At 47.8% G+C, this 14,584-nt stretch overlaps 1 protein-coding gene across 2 annotated transcripts in view; it reads right to left on the reverse strand.

Annotated features, from left to right (window-relative positions):
• The window catches only part of PIAS3 (protein inhibitor of activated STAT 3), a 291,739-nt gene that overhangs the window by 90,768 nt on the left and 186,387 nt on the right, over positions 1–14,584 (reverse strand). For both annotated transcript variants that reach the window (XM_085639510.1, XM_085639509.1), the window contains exon 6: positions 12,961–13,095. In XM_085639510.1, coding sequence (XP_085495636.1) covers positions 12,961–13,095 — 135 coding nt within the window. The remainder of the gene's footprint in view (positions 1–12,960; positions 13,096–14,584) is intronic.

The following is a 14,584-nucleotide window of genomic DNA, read 5'->3' on the forward strand; positions in this document are numbered from 1 at the left end:
ACGGCATCTTTAGCAACACTAAATCTGGGCTCTGAGGGCTGAGGTTGGGTCTGGAGTAAACTATGGTATTCTTTGTGCCCTCCCACATCCAACACTAAACTCCAGTTTTAAACAGGTACTGTACCTACAACAAATCCAGAGACAGGAGTCTTCTAGGACACAAGCAGGGTCCTTCAACAACCAAGCAGGTAATTCACAAGAACTCGTTTGGTATTCTGTTCTCTCCCTTTCAAGTGAACCCCAAGTGCTACATTTGGGTAAACAGACCTGTCAAGCAGAGTTTGCAAGTGTGGTGTCACAGGATGATACAGATTCAGTATTAGCATTTTAATTTGCATTACATAGGAGCTCTAGGCCAGCAATAGTGAAAAGATTTTAAGGCCATGTCACTGTAGGGACATGGTATTATTAATTTTCAATGTCACACTTTTAAATACCATTCACCCTATCATGTTGGGTACAAGGCCTAGAAAGTGGTGAATCAAGCTCCAATAAACAGCAAAGAACTCTTCAACATTGTCAAAGAATTCTCCCACCCCTCAGCTGCAACAAACAACATTACCCTGGCACAGGAACTCTTGGACATCATTGCAAGCTTCTTCCACAACAAGACTATCAACATCCACATCCACAGAAACTTCCACAACAGAAAAACCCAGCCAAAGTCCACCGGCTTCGGCAAGCAATACAACGACTTCGCTACCACCACAGACATCCGACTAACTGCATGGAACCAGCTCGCCCCACTCCTCCCAATCCAGATTCCACAGCAACCACAGCACCAAGACAGCCCTCATTACAGCTACCGACGACATCCAAGCCCTATGCTATGGAGGAGAGACCGAGGCTCTGATCCTCTTAGATCTCTCTGAAGCCTTTGATAAGGTCTTCCACCACACACTCATCACAAGGCTGCACAACATAGGCATCCAAGAAGTCGCTCTCTGATGGATCGCTTCTTCCCTCACTGTAAAAATGCAAAAAGTCCGCCCTCACCTCCGAACCCAAGGAATTAATCTGTGGAGTGCTCTAAGGGTGCTCACTCAGCCCCACCTTCTTCAACACTTATATGACACCTTGAGACAGCATCGATAAAATCCACGGACTCAACATCATATCCTATGCCTGCGAGACACAACTCATGCTCCCACTCTGAAAACACCACCAACATCAATACTAACTGCCACAACTGCATCAAAGAAACCACCAACTGGATGAAGCTCAACACGGACAAGACATAGGTACCGATTTTCCGAAACCTAAGCTCCTCTTGGGACACATCCTGCAGGCCCTAAGACCTACTCCTATCTACACAAACCACACTAGGGACCTAGGCATCATTCTGGACAACAAGCTAACCATGACGATTCGGGTCATCTCTGGCTCCCCTTCCTACTTCTTCATCCTCCGCATGCTTTGTAAGAAATTCAAATGGATACCCTAAAGCTCAAGACGCACCATCACCCGGACCCTCATCTCCAGCCAACTAGACTACAGCAATGCTCTCTAAGCAGGAGCGCACCTCACCTGCGACGACTACAGACCATTCAGAACGCCGCAGTCAGACTCATCCTGAATTTCCCTAGACAAACCCACATCACCGCCTACCTCAAAGCAAACCACTGGCTCCCTGTACAGAAGAGATGCCAGTTCAAGCTCCTGACCTATGCATACAAGGCCCTACACAACTGCGGACCTGCTTATTGAACCACCGCCTGAACTTCCATTAGCCCACCAGACACCTCCGCTCCGCATCTCTTTCTCACCCCTGCATCCGATGTAGCAGATGTGACGGTCACTCCCTTTCCTACCTAGCAGCGACAACATGGAATGAGATACCTTTTCATCTAAGAACCTTTGTATCTCTTCCAGAGTTCCAAAAGTCCCTGGCCATTCGGCTAATCAACTGGACCCTGCCAGTGCCTGGAAATGTTCATGGGTGACGCATAGTACTCTACAAATTTACTGATTGATTGACTTATTAATATTTAAAAGGAAGGGTTATATTCCTATCCAAAATAGTTATTTTGACAGGTAGCACTGAAGGGTATGCAGCAGTCAAGCTACACAGGGTTGGCTTGAAATTCATGTGTGTCCTGCCACTGTAGTGGATGGCACAATAGGTCCAGCAGACCACTAGTAGCATGGAACTTACTGGCCATGGGTGAACTTTCGACATCACAGATTAGGGACAAGTTTAATATGACAATTAGGATTAGGCCAATTCAACCATGTTTAAAGGGGGTTCACAGGCAGTTTTACTCCTACTTACCAGGAGTAAAGTTCACAGAGTTCTAAAGCCAGCAAAAAATATAGGGTCTAGCAAAAGATGAAAAATCGGGGTGACCACCCAGTAAATGTTGATTTCCTTCAGTAATCTTGCCTAGTTTTTATGATCACTATTTATGATTTTTTTTTAAATGTGTATATAACTTGCATAATGAAAGTCTGTTGAATGTATTAATGTTTACTTAAACCAAACAAACTCTTTATTAAAGTTTTCTTGATGGGCCTATAGTGGAGACTATTCCTAAGGAAGAGGAAGATTTCTTTATCTTAAGTCAAAAAGTCTATGGCTGTTTAAGAAACTGTGACCCTATCATACTCTATGTATAGAACTGCCAAGGGAGAGACTACGCTTGTAAAGTACTTAGTTTCAAAAGAATCAGCGAGCCACTGGGGAATTATAATGCATTGTAGGCTCTCTTAAAAAGCATGATACACACCTGGCATTCAATTTACTACAATTACTGAAAATTCAACATAAAAATACGACTCTGCATTACTGAATCAGTGTACCCAAGGGGCATCACCTCCTGGAGGCATGTGCCACTTTCACCTTATGTTATTAAATTGTGTGTGCCCCTTTATTCTGTGCACAGACCAGGAAGAGAAAAGGGATATCAAGTCAGTGCCCCTACAAACCTATAATCGTTCAAGTTGCTAAGGACTTCCTCTATCTGCACCAGCCCACCCAGTCTAATCTTCAGGCACAAACCTAACTTGGATTAGCAACATACAGCATGCATTCTTGTCTACCCAGGCTGAGCGGTTGGTTGTGCCTCCGAGGCTGTACTGGTGACAAAATATACACTACAATAATCGTGTGTGCACTGGAATTAGACACAAAATGGCTTAGTAAGCGGCTGGGCCCGAGAGAAAAGGTCAGCTGATAAAGATGGGGAGTCAGTGGGAGTCCTACGAGGTCGTTGTACCAGAGTGATAAGGCAAAAATGGGTTCGAAAAGAGGAGTCAGAGAGATAGGTAAATACAGTAGGGCATTAGATAGTATGACAGAGGCAGCGGTTCAATGAAACCAGCAGCCAAAGCCGTTTACAGTCTGGTGCCAGTAATACAGAGGTGACAGATGAAGGAAGTCTGAGATCCATAAGACTTCAATTATCAACCTAACAGACTACAAATGAAGGTAAGCACCTTTTAGGAGAGGATTACACATTACTGTTGGCCTTTCAATAAAGCCTTGACTTTCCAATCATTTAAAAATAGAGACTTCTAAACTTTTAACTGATAGAACAAATATATGCCTTGAGTGACATCAGCCCTGGGGTTGCAAATCAACCAATTGGAAAGGATGGAAGCATGTCGAAATTCTATTTTGGGTCATCCGAACAACAGTTAGTTTTGAATGTGTGCAACAGGTTAAATTACAAACCCTGCACTTCTAAATTCACAAACGAAAATGCGGCGTCCTTGCAAACGTCAGTTTACAGAATGTTCTATTATTGATTCAACTGCAATATATTTTGTTGCAATCTAGTGCTGGTATTGCAATATCAGAACTTGTTTAAGAAGTCAAAATAACTGTTACGTATTCCTGGCACATGTCCCAAGAGGCTACACATGTTTGCACCGAGCACTGTCTCAATTTTCTTGGCTATTAATGGCGACTGTAAGTGTAACTGCATTTATATAGCGCTTACTAACCCTGATGAAGCGTCGAAGCGCTTTACATCAGACAGCATCCTGCTCCGAAAGCCAAAGTTAATGGTTAGTTCAGTGTTATTGGTTACTGTTCGGTATTAGGATTAGTCTTGTCCGCTCAAAGCAAACTATTCTATGCAGTCATTTCAGTTTTTTATGGTGGACTAAAGTAAACGTGGTTGGTAGTGATCAGCAACAGCATGCTTGCATGTGTCTATAAATAAGACTTGGCTGTCTTGTTGGCTGTGTATATGCAGTAGTTTCTTTTCTGTAACTCCAGTTCTGTAGTAGGGGTATCTCTGTTATAGTCATAATCTAGTGAATAGTCCCGCCCATGTGCGTGGACCCCGGAGCAATAAAAAATAATCTCTAAAAGGTGACAAATCATGCAGACCTGCATACACCTTTAAGAGAGAATTTAATTTAAAGACAGATAATGCAGCCTATACCCACAGGCTACACTGTCCAGTACTTCAACTAGAATTCCACCAACATCCACAAACAGCACTGCCTGTCTAGTTTTTCTCCCCATAGGAAAAAACCCTGCCTCTACCAGCAAAAGCCTCTGGAATGATAGAGAGGAAGGAGTGGACAGACAAGCCCCATAGGCTGCCATTATGGGGCTTAAAACAGGATACTGTGCCTTTAAGAAAACTTTCCAGGTTTCCAGAACTTTCCCCAGTATCCTAGAATGCCCAGCAGGTCCCATTTACTTTCAGTTCTTTTTGAAGGCGTAGCACGCCAGACCTGTAGCATTCTACACATGAATAAGTATCTCTCCACCGGGGAGGAGGGCGGGCGCTTATGACTATAACAGAGATACCCCTACTACAGAACTGGAGTTACAGAAAAGAAACTACTCCTTCTGTAGTAGGGGATCTCTGTGTATAGTCATAATCTAGTGAATAGAATGGCAAGCCCATCCCCACACAACAAAAGCGGTGGAGAACACACAAGACACTACCACTACTGTGCGAACAGATTTCGCAGCGAAGCCTGCCCAACCTGAGCATCTGCCCTGGCATCCGTGTCCAGACAGTAATGCGCAGCAAAGGTATGGACCGACTTCCAAGTGGCCGCCTTGCAGATTTCCGCAATCGGAACATTACGCAGCAAAGCCGTCGTGGCAGCTTTGCCCCTGGTGGAATGAGCCTTAGGATTACCCCCTAAGGTCTTATTAGCCTTTTGATAACACAATTGTATGCAGGACACAATCCACCGAGAAATGGACTGCTTAGAGGTCGCAAGACCAGTCCTGACTGAGCCATAATTAACAAACAATTGGTCAGACCTACGAATATCCTTGGTCTTATCCAGATAAAATTTCAACACCCTCCGAACATCCAGGGAATGGAGAGACCTTTCCGCTGGCGAAGAGGGATTCTGAAAGAACGTAGGTAAAGTTATAGTCTGGTTGACATGAAAGTCAGAGATAACCTTAGGAAGAAATTTAGGGTGAGTACGCATCACAACCTTAGCAGCATGAAATACAGTATAAGGTTCTTGACAACATAATGCCTGATGTTCACTCACCCTACGGGCCGATGTGATGGCCACTAGGAACGCCGCCTTCCAGGATAGGTGCTGCAATGAAGCCTTGTGAATGGGTTCAAAAGGCTCCTTCATCAGTCTGGACAGCACCACGTTCAAGTCCCAGGAAGGCGAGGGAAGTCTGACGGGAGGAAACACTTTCTTCAAGCCTTCCAAAAAATCCTTGACCACAGGGATCTGAAAGAAGGAAGTCTGTGAAGGGCATTTCCTGTAAGCAGTCAAAGCAGCCAGATGAACCTTAATGGAATGGAAATTAAGGCCAGACTGCGCCAGATGTAAAAGGTATGGAAGGATGACATCTTCCTTGCATGTTGTCGGATCAAAGTTCTTGGACTTACACCAGATACAGAACCTCTTCCACTTGTAAGCATAGGATGTCCTAGTGGAAGGTCGCTTAGACTCCTTCAGAATGTCCATACACTCGTCTGGTAGATTCAGATGGCCATATTGCACTATTTCAGGAGCCATGCCGCCAAACTCAAAGACGAGAAGTTGGGGTGCACCATCCGCCCCCCGAACTTCGTGAGAAGGTCCGGCCTGCACGGCAACCGCATGTGAGGAAGGAGAGACCGGTGAAGAAGGTCCGTGAACCACCACTGCCTGGGCTACTCCGGGGCGATCAGGATCATCCGCGCCCTGGACTGGGACAGCTTGATGAGCACCGCCGGAATCAGGGGAATGGGTGGAAAAGCGTACAGAAAGCTGTTCGACCAATCGATCCATAGCGCATTCCCCAGCGTCCCCCGCTGGTAGTACCTGGATGCGAAGTCTCGGCATTTGCTGTTTTCGGCGGTGGCGAACAGACATACGTCTGGAGTCCCCCACCTTGCGAAGACTTCTCCTAGTACTTTGTCGTTTATGACCCATTCGTGGTTTTCCTGAATCAGCCTGCTCAAGGCGTCCGCCTGAGCATTCTGCACCCCTGGCAGATGCGTGGCCGTAATCGTCAGTCCTCGGGCCAGCGCCAGATCGCCTGCGCCTCCTGTGACAGAGTGCGCGATCTCGACCCCCCCTGCTTGTTGAGGTAATACATCGTGGTTGTATTGTCCGTCTGTATCAGCAGCGAGTTGGTCTGGAAGGACGGAAGGAAGGCCTTCAGTGCCAGGAAGACAGATCTGAGTTCCAGGAAATTGATGTGGTACGTAGATTCCAGAGGAGACCACTTTCCTTGAATCTGCAAGTCCCCGGAATGCGCTCCCCAGCCCTGGAGAGAAGCATCCGTCACTACACTCGTCGTGGGAATGTCCTTGTGGAAGGGAACCCCCTTGAGGAGGTTTTCCGCCGAACACCACCACTTCAGAGATTGAAGAGCATGCACCGACAGTCGTATCTTGTCGTCCCAAGAGCCTGTCCTCTGATCCCACTGATCCTCCAAGCACTCCTGCAGTGGTCTCATGTGTAGCCGTGCATGAGGCGTGAGGAAGATACATGAGGCCATCGATCCCAGTAGAGAAGACACCTTCCTCACTGTCGTCGATGGAGCAGTCCTGAGGTCCTGAGCCTTCCGAAGGAGTGATAACCGTCTCTCCTCCGAAGGAGACACGCTTGCTGACCGCGTATCGATGGAGGCCCCCAGGTACTGTATGCACTGGACCGGAGTCGTGACCGATTTGGACATGTTGACGTGTAACCCCAGCTTGTGTAAGAGAGCGCACGTCCATCGGAAGTGATCTTGTGCTTCCGAGAAGGATGAAGCCTTGATCAGCCAATCGTCCAGATACGGGTAGACAAACACCTTGTTCCTCCGCAGGTGTGCCGCCACCACCGCCATGCACTTCGAGAAGGTCCTGGGAGAAGACTTTAGCCCGAATGGCAGTACTGTGTATTGATAGTGATTGGCGCCGACTTGGAATCGCAGGAACTTCCTGTGCTTCCTCGCTATGGGCACATGGAAGTACGCATCCTGTAGATCTATGGCACAGGGCCAGTCTCCCCGTTGCAGCTGAGGGTAAATCTGGTGCAACGATAGCATGCGAAACTTCTCTCTGCGAATCCATTTGTTTGCCTGTCGCAAATCCAGAATGGGCCTGAACTCGTTCTTGTCCTTCTTGCGAACGAGGAAGAACCGAGAGTACAGACCTCTTCCCCTTTGAGACAGAGGTACCTCTTCTACCGCCTTTTTTCTCAACAAGATGTCTGCCTCCGCCTGGAGCTCTCTCAGCTGGAATCGAGAGCTGACCGGCGGAATCGCTGGAGGCGGGCTGATAAACCGAAGACTGTATCCATTGCAAACAATATTCAGCACCCACTTGTCCTGAGTAATTTTTCTCCTCTCTGCCGGAAATGCTTCCCCCCACTGGAGTGGGTAACGGTTGAGGGGGAAGTAGCCGCTCAGGGCCGAGACCCGGCCGGGCCCTTGGTAGTGGTAGTAGCCTGCTGGCCTCCTCTACCCCTCTGGCACTTCTGGAAGGGCTTGCGGAACTGCTGCTGTTGTTGCTGCTGCTGTCCCGAACCCTGCCCACGCCCTCTGCCCGAAGACCCGAACCGCCTCTGGAACGGGCGCTTCTTCTTCTCGGCCTTCTCCAACCCAACGGCCGTCAGGGTTTCCGCCTCCGCCTTCATGCGGGCCATCTCATCGTCCGCATGTTTCCCGAACAGGGTTTCCCCCGAGAAGGGCAGGTTGGCCACTCTTTGCTGCGCCTCTGGCTTGAGGGACGTCAGGCGCAGCCACGAATGCCGCCTCTGGTGAACGCCATGACAGTAAGCGTGGGCGGCCAGCAAGGATACATCCGCCGCTGCGCCGATCACCTGGTTAGAAACCAGCATGCCTTCGCGCACTGTCTCCAAGAAGTCCTCCTTCTTATCCCGGGGCAGTAGGTCCGCATACTGCTGCAGGGACTCCCACAGGGCCCGGTCGTAACGGCCTAACAAAGCCCCTGCACTCGCCGCCTTCATGGTAGTGGCGGCGGTCCCACACACCTTCCTGCCCGCAGAGTCCAGCCAGCGGCTTTCCTTGTCAGGCGGGACCGTCGACGAAGGTGCGGTCGCATGTTGTTTCCTCGCCGCAGTCACGATGACCGAATCCGGCTTCGGGTCCACTCTCAAAAAGGTAGGGTCCGACTCCGGGGCCCTATACCTTTTCATGAGCCTGGAGGGGGCGGCCTTCGTCATCGCGGGAGTGAGGAACAGCTCCAACGCGGGTTCCACCAGTCCTGGTACAAGAGGCAGTAGAGGGCGAGACAGATGTTTCTTGTGAAGTAACTGGAATATCTCGGACGTCGTGGGTGTTGGAACCGTCACCGTGATACCCAACTTTGCTGCCCCTCTCAACAGCACCTCTTGGAAAGAGACCAAGTCGTCCACCGGAGACACCCTAGTCCCCGGTGAGTCCGACAGCGTCGGGGAAAAGTCTCTGGTCGAGGAGCGCGTGTGTGACCTGGACCTGTGCCTCCTACGGCGTCGTCCTGAGTCCGACGATGACCGTCCACGGCTCCGTGACCTTCTCCTCCTGTGAGAGCGGGAGCACGACCTCTTCGGCTTCGGCCTGTCCGCCGGTCTAGCCGGTCCCGGCGACCGCAGGCGTCGTGGCTTCGGGGTCCCCTGCGGCGGAGTCGGGTACCTCGGAAGGGAAACCGACCGCGGGGGAACCGGCGGCGGTCCCACTGGAGTGCGTGGCAGCGACCGAGGTGGGGGCGGCGGAGGCAGTGTCCTCGGCTGTGGAGGCGGTGGTGGCGGTGGAGGTGGCGGTGGTGGAGGTGGAGGAGGTGGCGTTGGTGGTGGCGGTGGAGGAGGAGTCGGAGGTGGTGGGAGAGGAGGCGGTGACGGAGGCATCCGAGGGGGCGTATACACCACAGAGTACACCGATTCCGGTGACTCTCTCTTCCTCGACGTCGACCTTCTCCTCGACGTCGACCTTCTCCTCGACGTCGATCTTCGCCTCGACGGCGACCTCCGCCTCGACGGCGACCGGTGCGTCGACGGCGATCGCCTCGACCTCGAGCGTCTCGACGTCGATCTCCTCTTCGGCGGCGGCGTCGACCGTCTCCTCTTCATCGACGGCGAACGGCGATCTCCCCTCGACGGCGAGCGCCGACGCCGGGTCCGATCTCGACGCCGACTGCTGGACGGCGCCGAAGACGGCGTCGTCGCCGACGATGCCGATGTAGTCGACGGCGGCCTATTCAGGTCCCTCGACGTCGATGCCGCTTCTCCCCAGAGCCCTGGGGAGACGGCGAACAGACGGTGGTCATCCTCCTCGACGTCGACGGGGAGTGGGAGCGCTTACTGGTCTTCCTGCCCCTGGGGAGCCCCCCAGAGGCCTCAGTATGGGCCAAATCAGCCCCTCCAGACCCACCTGGTGCCTTCAGTCTTCTCTCTTACAGAACTTGAAGCCTGATTTTCATTCTGTCCCTCAGGGTCCTGGCTGAGAACGAGTGGCAGATGGTACAGTTTTCAGGCACGTGGGACTGGGGAAGGCAACCTATACACACCTCGTGTGGATCAGTTTTAGCCTTCTTTCTACCACATTCCGGGCACTTGTCGAACAAGCCAGGCATGTTGACAGTACCAGCTACTAAGCACTTGAAAAAGTGACAAAAAATTGACAAAATCTCCAAAAAAAACCTTGAAAAGGGGAGAGCTCACTGATCCAGGGTCCTGCTAGCAGGAGCCGGAAAAAAGAACAAAGTAAATGGGACCTGCTGGGCATTCTGGGATACTGGGGAAAGTTCTGGAAACCTGGAAAGTTTTCTTAAAGGCACAGTATCCTGTTTTAAGCCACATAATGGCAGCCTATGGGGCTTGTCTGTCCACTCCTTCCTCTCTATCATTCCAGAGGCTTTTGCTGGTAGAGGCAGGGTTTTTTCCTATGGGGAGAAAAACTAGACAGGCAGTGCTGTTTGTGGATGTTGGTGGAATTCTAGTTGAAGTACTGGACAGTGTAGCCTGTGGGTATAGGCTGCATTATCTGTCTTTAAATTAAATTCTCTCTTAAAGGTGTATGCAGGTCTGCATGATTTGTCACCTTTAGAGATTATTTTTTATTGCTCCGGGGTCCACGCACATGGGCGGGACTATTCACTAGATTATGACTATACACAGAGATCCTCTACTACAGAACAACCGGTTATTGTGAAACAGGTAAGTCAAATGCTACTTGCACCAAGGTGACTCTCTTCACGGGCTGATCTGTGGTTGATTCTCTTTAGGGGGGCACTTTCTCTGCACTGGTCTTGAATTGGTGGTCCCCATCCTTCCTTGGAGGTATCTGCATTTAACATCCCTAGCAGCTATAACTCTGCATAGCAAAGCAAATTTGATTATTCCACCTTTGAAGCCTGTGCTCAGACCTGAGCGTTACCAACACTAGGCGTTCCCATAACTTGCCTGTATGTGACGACTGATGTGAATTCTGGACTTGGCGCACATGCTGCCTGTTCTGGGTTCTAGAACTATATAAGCCACAATTCCTTCCCCCACCCTCCTCCCCTCCTGACATCACTTTCCTTACAAGCAGAGACTATATGGTATGTAACGGGAATCACAAGCAATGCTTGAACCTACTTTTGCGAAATTCCAACTATCCCCAAGGAAATTCTGCATTGGTAGTGGAGGAGGGTGTGACTTTAAAACAACAATGGTAAAGCACTGTGGATTCAATTGAATAGTTGCCTTTGACTAGTCTTATCATAGACGAAAGTCTGACCTTTCTCCAACCACTCTTCCAGATATGGCTATACTTAAATGGATTAGGTTTCATAAATGAGCCACCACCTCAAACAAACATTTGGTAAACACTCTTGAATCAGACTTTATCCGAACTGAGGAACCCATGTACTGATAATGTTTGCCACTAACATAGGCACCTGTAAGAAACCACAAGCACTGGAATACAGAAGGAGACATCCTTGAAGGTGAGGGTTATCAAACGTCAAGACCATTCTTGGTCTAACACAGGAATCGCTTTGTGCAGAGTTGTCATCCCTAAATACAGATTGGGGCATAGCACTTCAGAGTTCACAGGTTCAGGAGGAGTCTTAGTGTTCCATCTTGCTTTGGAAGAAGACGGTTAAGGAGAAGACTCTACCAATTCTGACAGTAGTCCTTCAGGTGAGGAGGTGCACATTTCTTTCATGCACTTGAGTAAATGCACTGAGTTGGTTTCCTTCACTAAACAATGCAATATCTGTTTTTGAGTTGCCAGGAGATGTACCCAGATAGCCATGTCCGAAACAGCAGAAGAAGGAGGAAAATTGCAGTAGGAGAATAGGGCAGTTTTCCCATATTCTTCAGGAGACGCTACCATATTCTTCTCTTATTTCACTCAGGTCCTACTCCACTAAATCAAAGATACGGCTTCAGACAAATATTCTTGCTTATCTCTGATCGATGCTTAAGAGTGGTAGACATGCACTTGTGGTCTATATATTAGGTCTGATTTATTACACAGCAGTTAGGCCCACAGAAAACAAGCATTTCATACCCATAAATATGCTTTGTTATCTTCCTCCTTATGCTATATATTCTTAGTGTTTTGAGGTTCTCATTGTTCTCTTTTTTAAGCAATGTTTTTGCTAATTTTATCAAATGTATCATTTGCTTTATAGCTTTGTGCACACCTATGGCCTTTATATCACCTGAGTTGGAATGACAAAGTTGAACAAAAAGTCCGATGCATAATGAAGAAACCTTGTTGAGGGACAGATCTCTTGTCATAAGCTGAAATAAAACAATTTTTTAAAATTGTTCTGTTAATTTGCTATTTCAGTATCCTTTTTGGGAAGGAACTAACTCTCTAAAGTCAACTCCATCAGCCAACAACCATAATCCGTTTAGGTACATTCTGAGCACCCTCTACTCAGTAACACTGAATAGCATCATAAACTCCAACATTAAAGACTCAAAGTACTTTTTACAGTTCCAAACAACCCTTATGCTCCACAAATTTGGTTCCTAACCCAATATTTGCAGTTTTTACATTACTTATTTTTCTTTGGTTGATTTTTCAATGTTTTTCAATGTGTCAATGATTTGTCCTACAATATCCATACTCCACAATAATTTGTAGTTATGTACGCCCTTATTAGAGTGTTTTAGCTCTGGGATTCTTGGTTATAAATATGTGACTTTTAAAAATATCTGACAAGTACATTCGCTTTTTATTAAGTGCCATTTAACTCGAAGTGGGAATGTAAAACGTACAGTGTTCCCATGCCTTCACACAGGAAAAAATAATATCTGTTTGTAAATAGCATCTGCTGAGCCAATGCAATTTTCTAAAACTTTGTGATTCACTTTCAATACCTTCAATTCTTAAACTGCAACAAAAAATAATCACAAAATGTTTCACACAATTCTTTTTTATACTACAACACACACCATAATTTGCCTTTTTCCTCATCCATAATTTGTTCATCCCTGTTCCATATTTATGTTCTGCAAAGCGTCATAGTAAGAAGAGCATTGCGTGACCTTTCTGAGAAAACATCAGATAATAATGGAAATTTGGATATTCATCTCAGCACTTACTCTGCCAAACTCAGACGACCAGTTGACCACAATGGTATTAGGAAGATTTGACGTGAGTCTTATGAGTGGAGATATTTTGATTGGCTGGCTTGGTCGCTTTGGCTCAGCACCATTTTTAGTAGGGGGAAGATACCCCTGTAATGGAAAAATGAAGACAGTACAATTAATACCTTTCGGCCCAAGGCCCAACAGTAACAAGTTACATTTACCTTCAAAAATGGCAAGCAGGGGACCTTGTTGAAGAAGAACCAGTAACTTACCTCTGGTTATGTCCTATCCTATCTAGTAAAGATTATCTATCTAGTTGCAGATTTCTTACCTTAAAATATTTTGCTGGTGTCAGACTGGCACCGGAAAATATCGAACAGCACCCGCTGGGCGCCGGTAGGTGGCGGCAGTCGTCGCATTATCGGCATCATCCATCCCAGATGTGAGATGTGTGGCGCCACCCCATCGCACTAAAATCTGTTTTTTTATGTGAATATTTTCGCACCAGAAGCACAGAACCACGTCAGAAGGCTGTGAAAGCAGTGTGCAGATTATAAGGGAGTACAATTATCTTTCTAAGTTGAAAAGTCCAGTTTGCAGAACGGGGACGATGAGAGGGTCATTAAGGAATCAGTGACTAGATAGAATCTTTTCCAGATAAGGCATTACTAAAGGTAGTAACATGTTCATCTGATAGAGACATGTATCCACATATTCCTTCCCTTAGAAAAGGTAACAAGGCAATACCTCCCCAGAGGTGGGTCTGTAAATTGGCGCACAACAAAAAAATCCTGAAGGACCGAATAGGCAAAGTGCCCATCACGACAGCCCTGTCAAGGCAGTAGTGTTTCGTAAAAATATTCAAAGAAGCCCACGTAGCAGCCTGACAGATGTCCAGGTTAGGTCTTAGTTTCAAAGGGGAACATATCAAATAGGTTAAACCTAAATTAAGATCCCATTGGGGGGTAAGGAATATGCTACTTACCAGTATGCATCTGTTCTTGGCATGTAGAGCTGCAGAGTTGTACACTTAGCATAGATCGCCATCTGGTGTTGGGCCCGGATGTTTGCAGTTTGTTTTTGTTCTTTGGACAGTCTTTGGAAGTCACGAGTTCGGTGACTCCTCCTTCGGTCCGTACTGCGCATGGGCTTCGGCTCCATCCTCAGATTGTTTTTCGCCATCAGGGAGATGATGGAGCGTAGTAATAACAGTGAGAAACCCATGTGTGTTGTATCTAAATAAGATGGACTGGAACGGATACAGGTAGCCGGGGAGGCGGGTGGGCGTGTACAACTCTGCAGCTCTACATGCCAAGAACAGATGCATACTGGTAAGTAGCATATTCCGTTCGAGGCATATGAGCTGCAGATTGTACACTTAGCATAGATTATATAGCAGTACCCAACCTTAGCGGCGACCACCGGTATCCGTTGCAGCAGTTTGAAAAAGTGTCTTTAGTACAGCCTGGCCCACACTAGCTTGCTGCTTGGAATGCACATCTACACAGTAATGTTTTGTGAAGGTGTGCGGTGTTGACCATGTGGCTGCTTTGCAGATGTCATCTAAGGGTATGTTCCCTAGAAAAGCCATAGAAGCCCCTAACTTTCTAGTAGAGTGGGCTTTAGGTGGAACAGA

The sequence above is a fragment of the Triturus cristatus genome, chromosome 12, assembly GCF_964204655.1.
Source record: "Triturus cristatus chromosome 12, aTriCri1.1, whole genome shotgun sequence".
Lineage (NCBI taxonomy): Eukaryota > Metazoa > Chordata > Amphibia > Caudata > Salamandridae > Triturus > Triturus cristatus.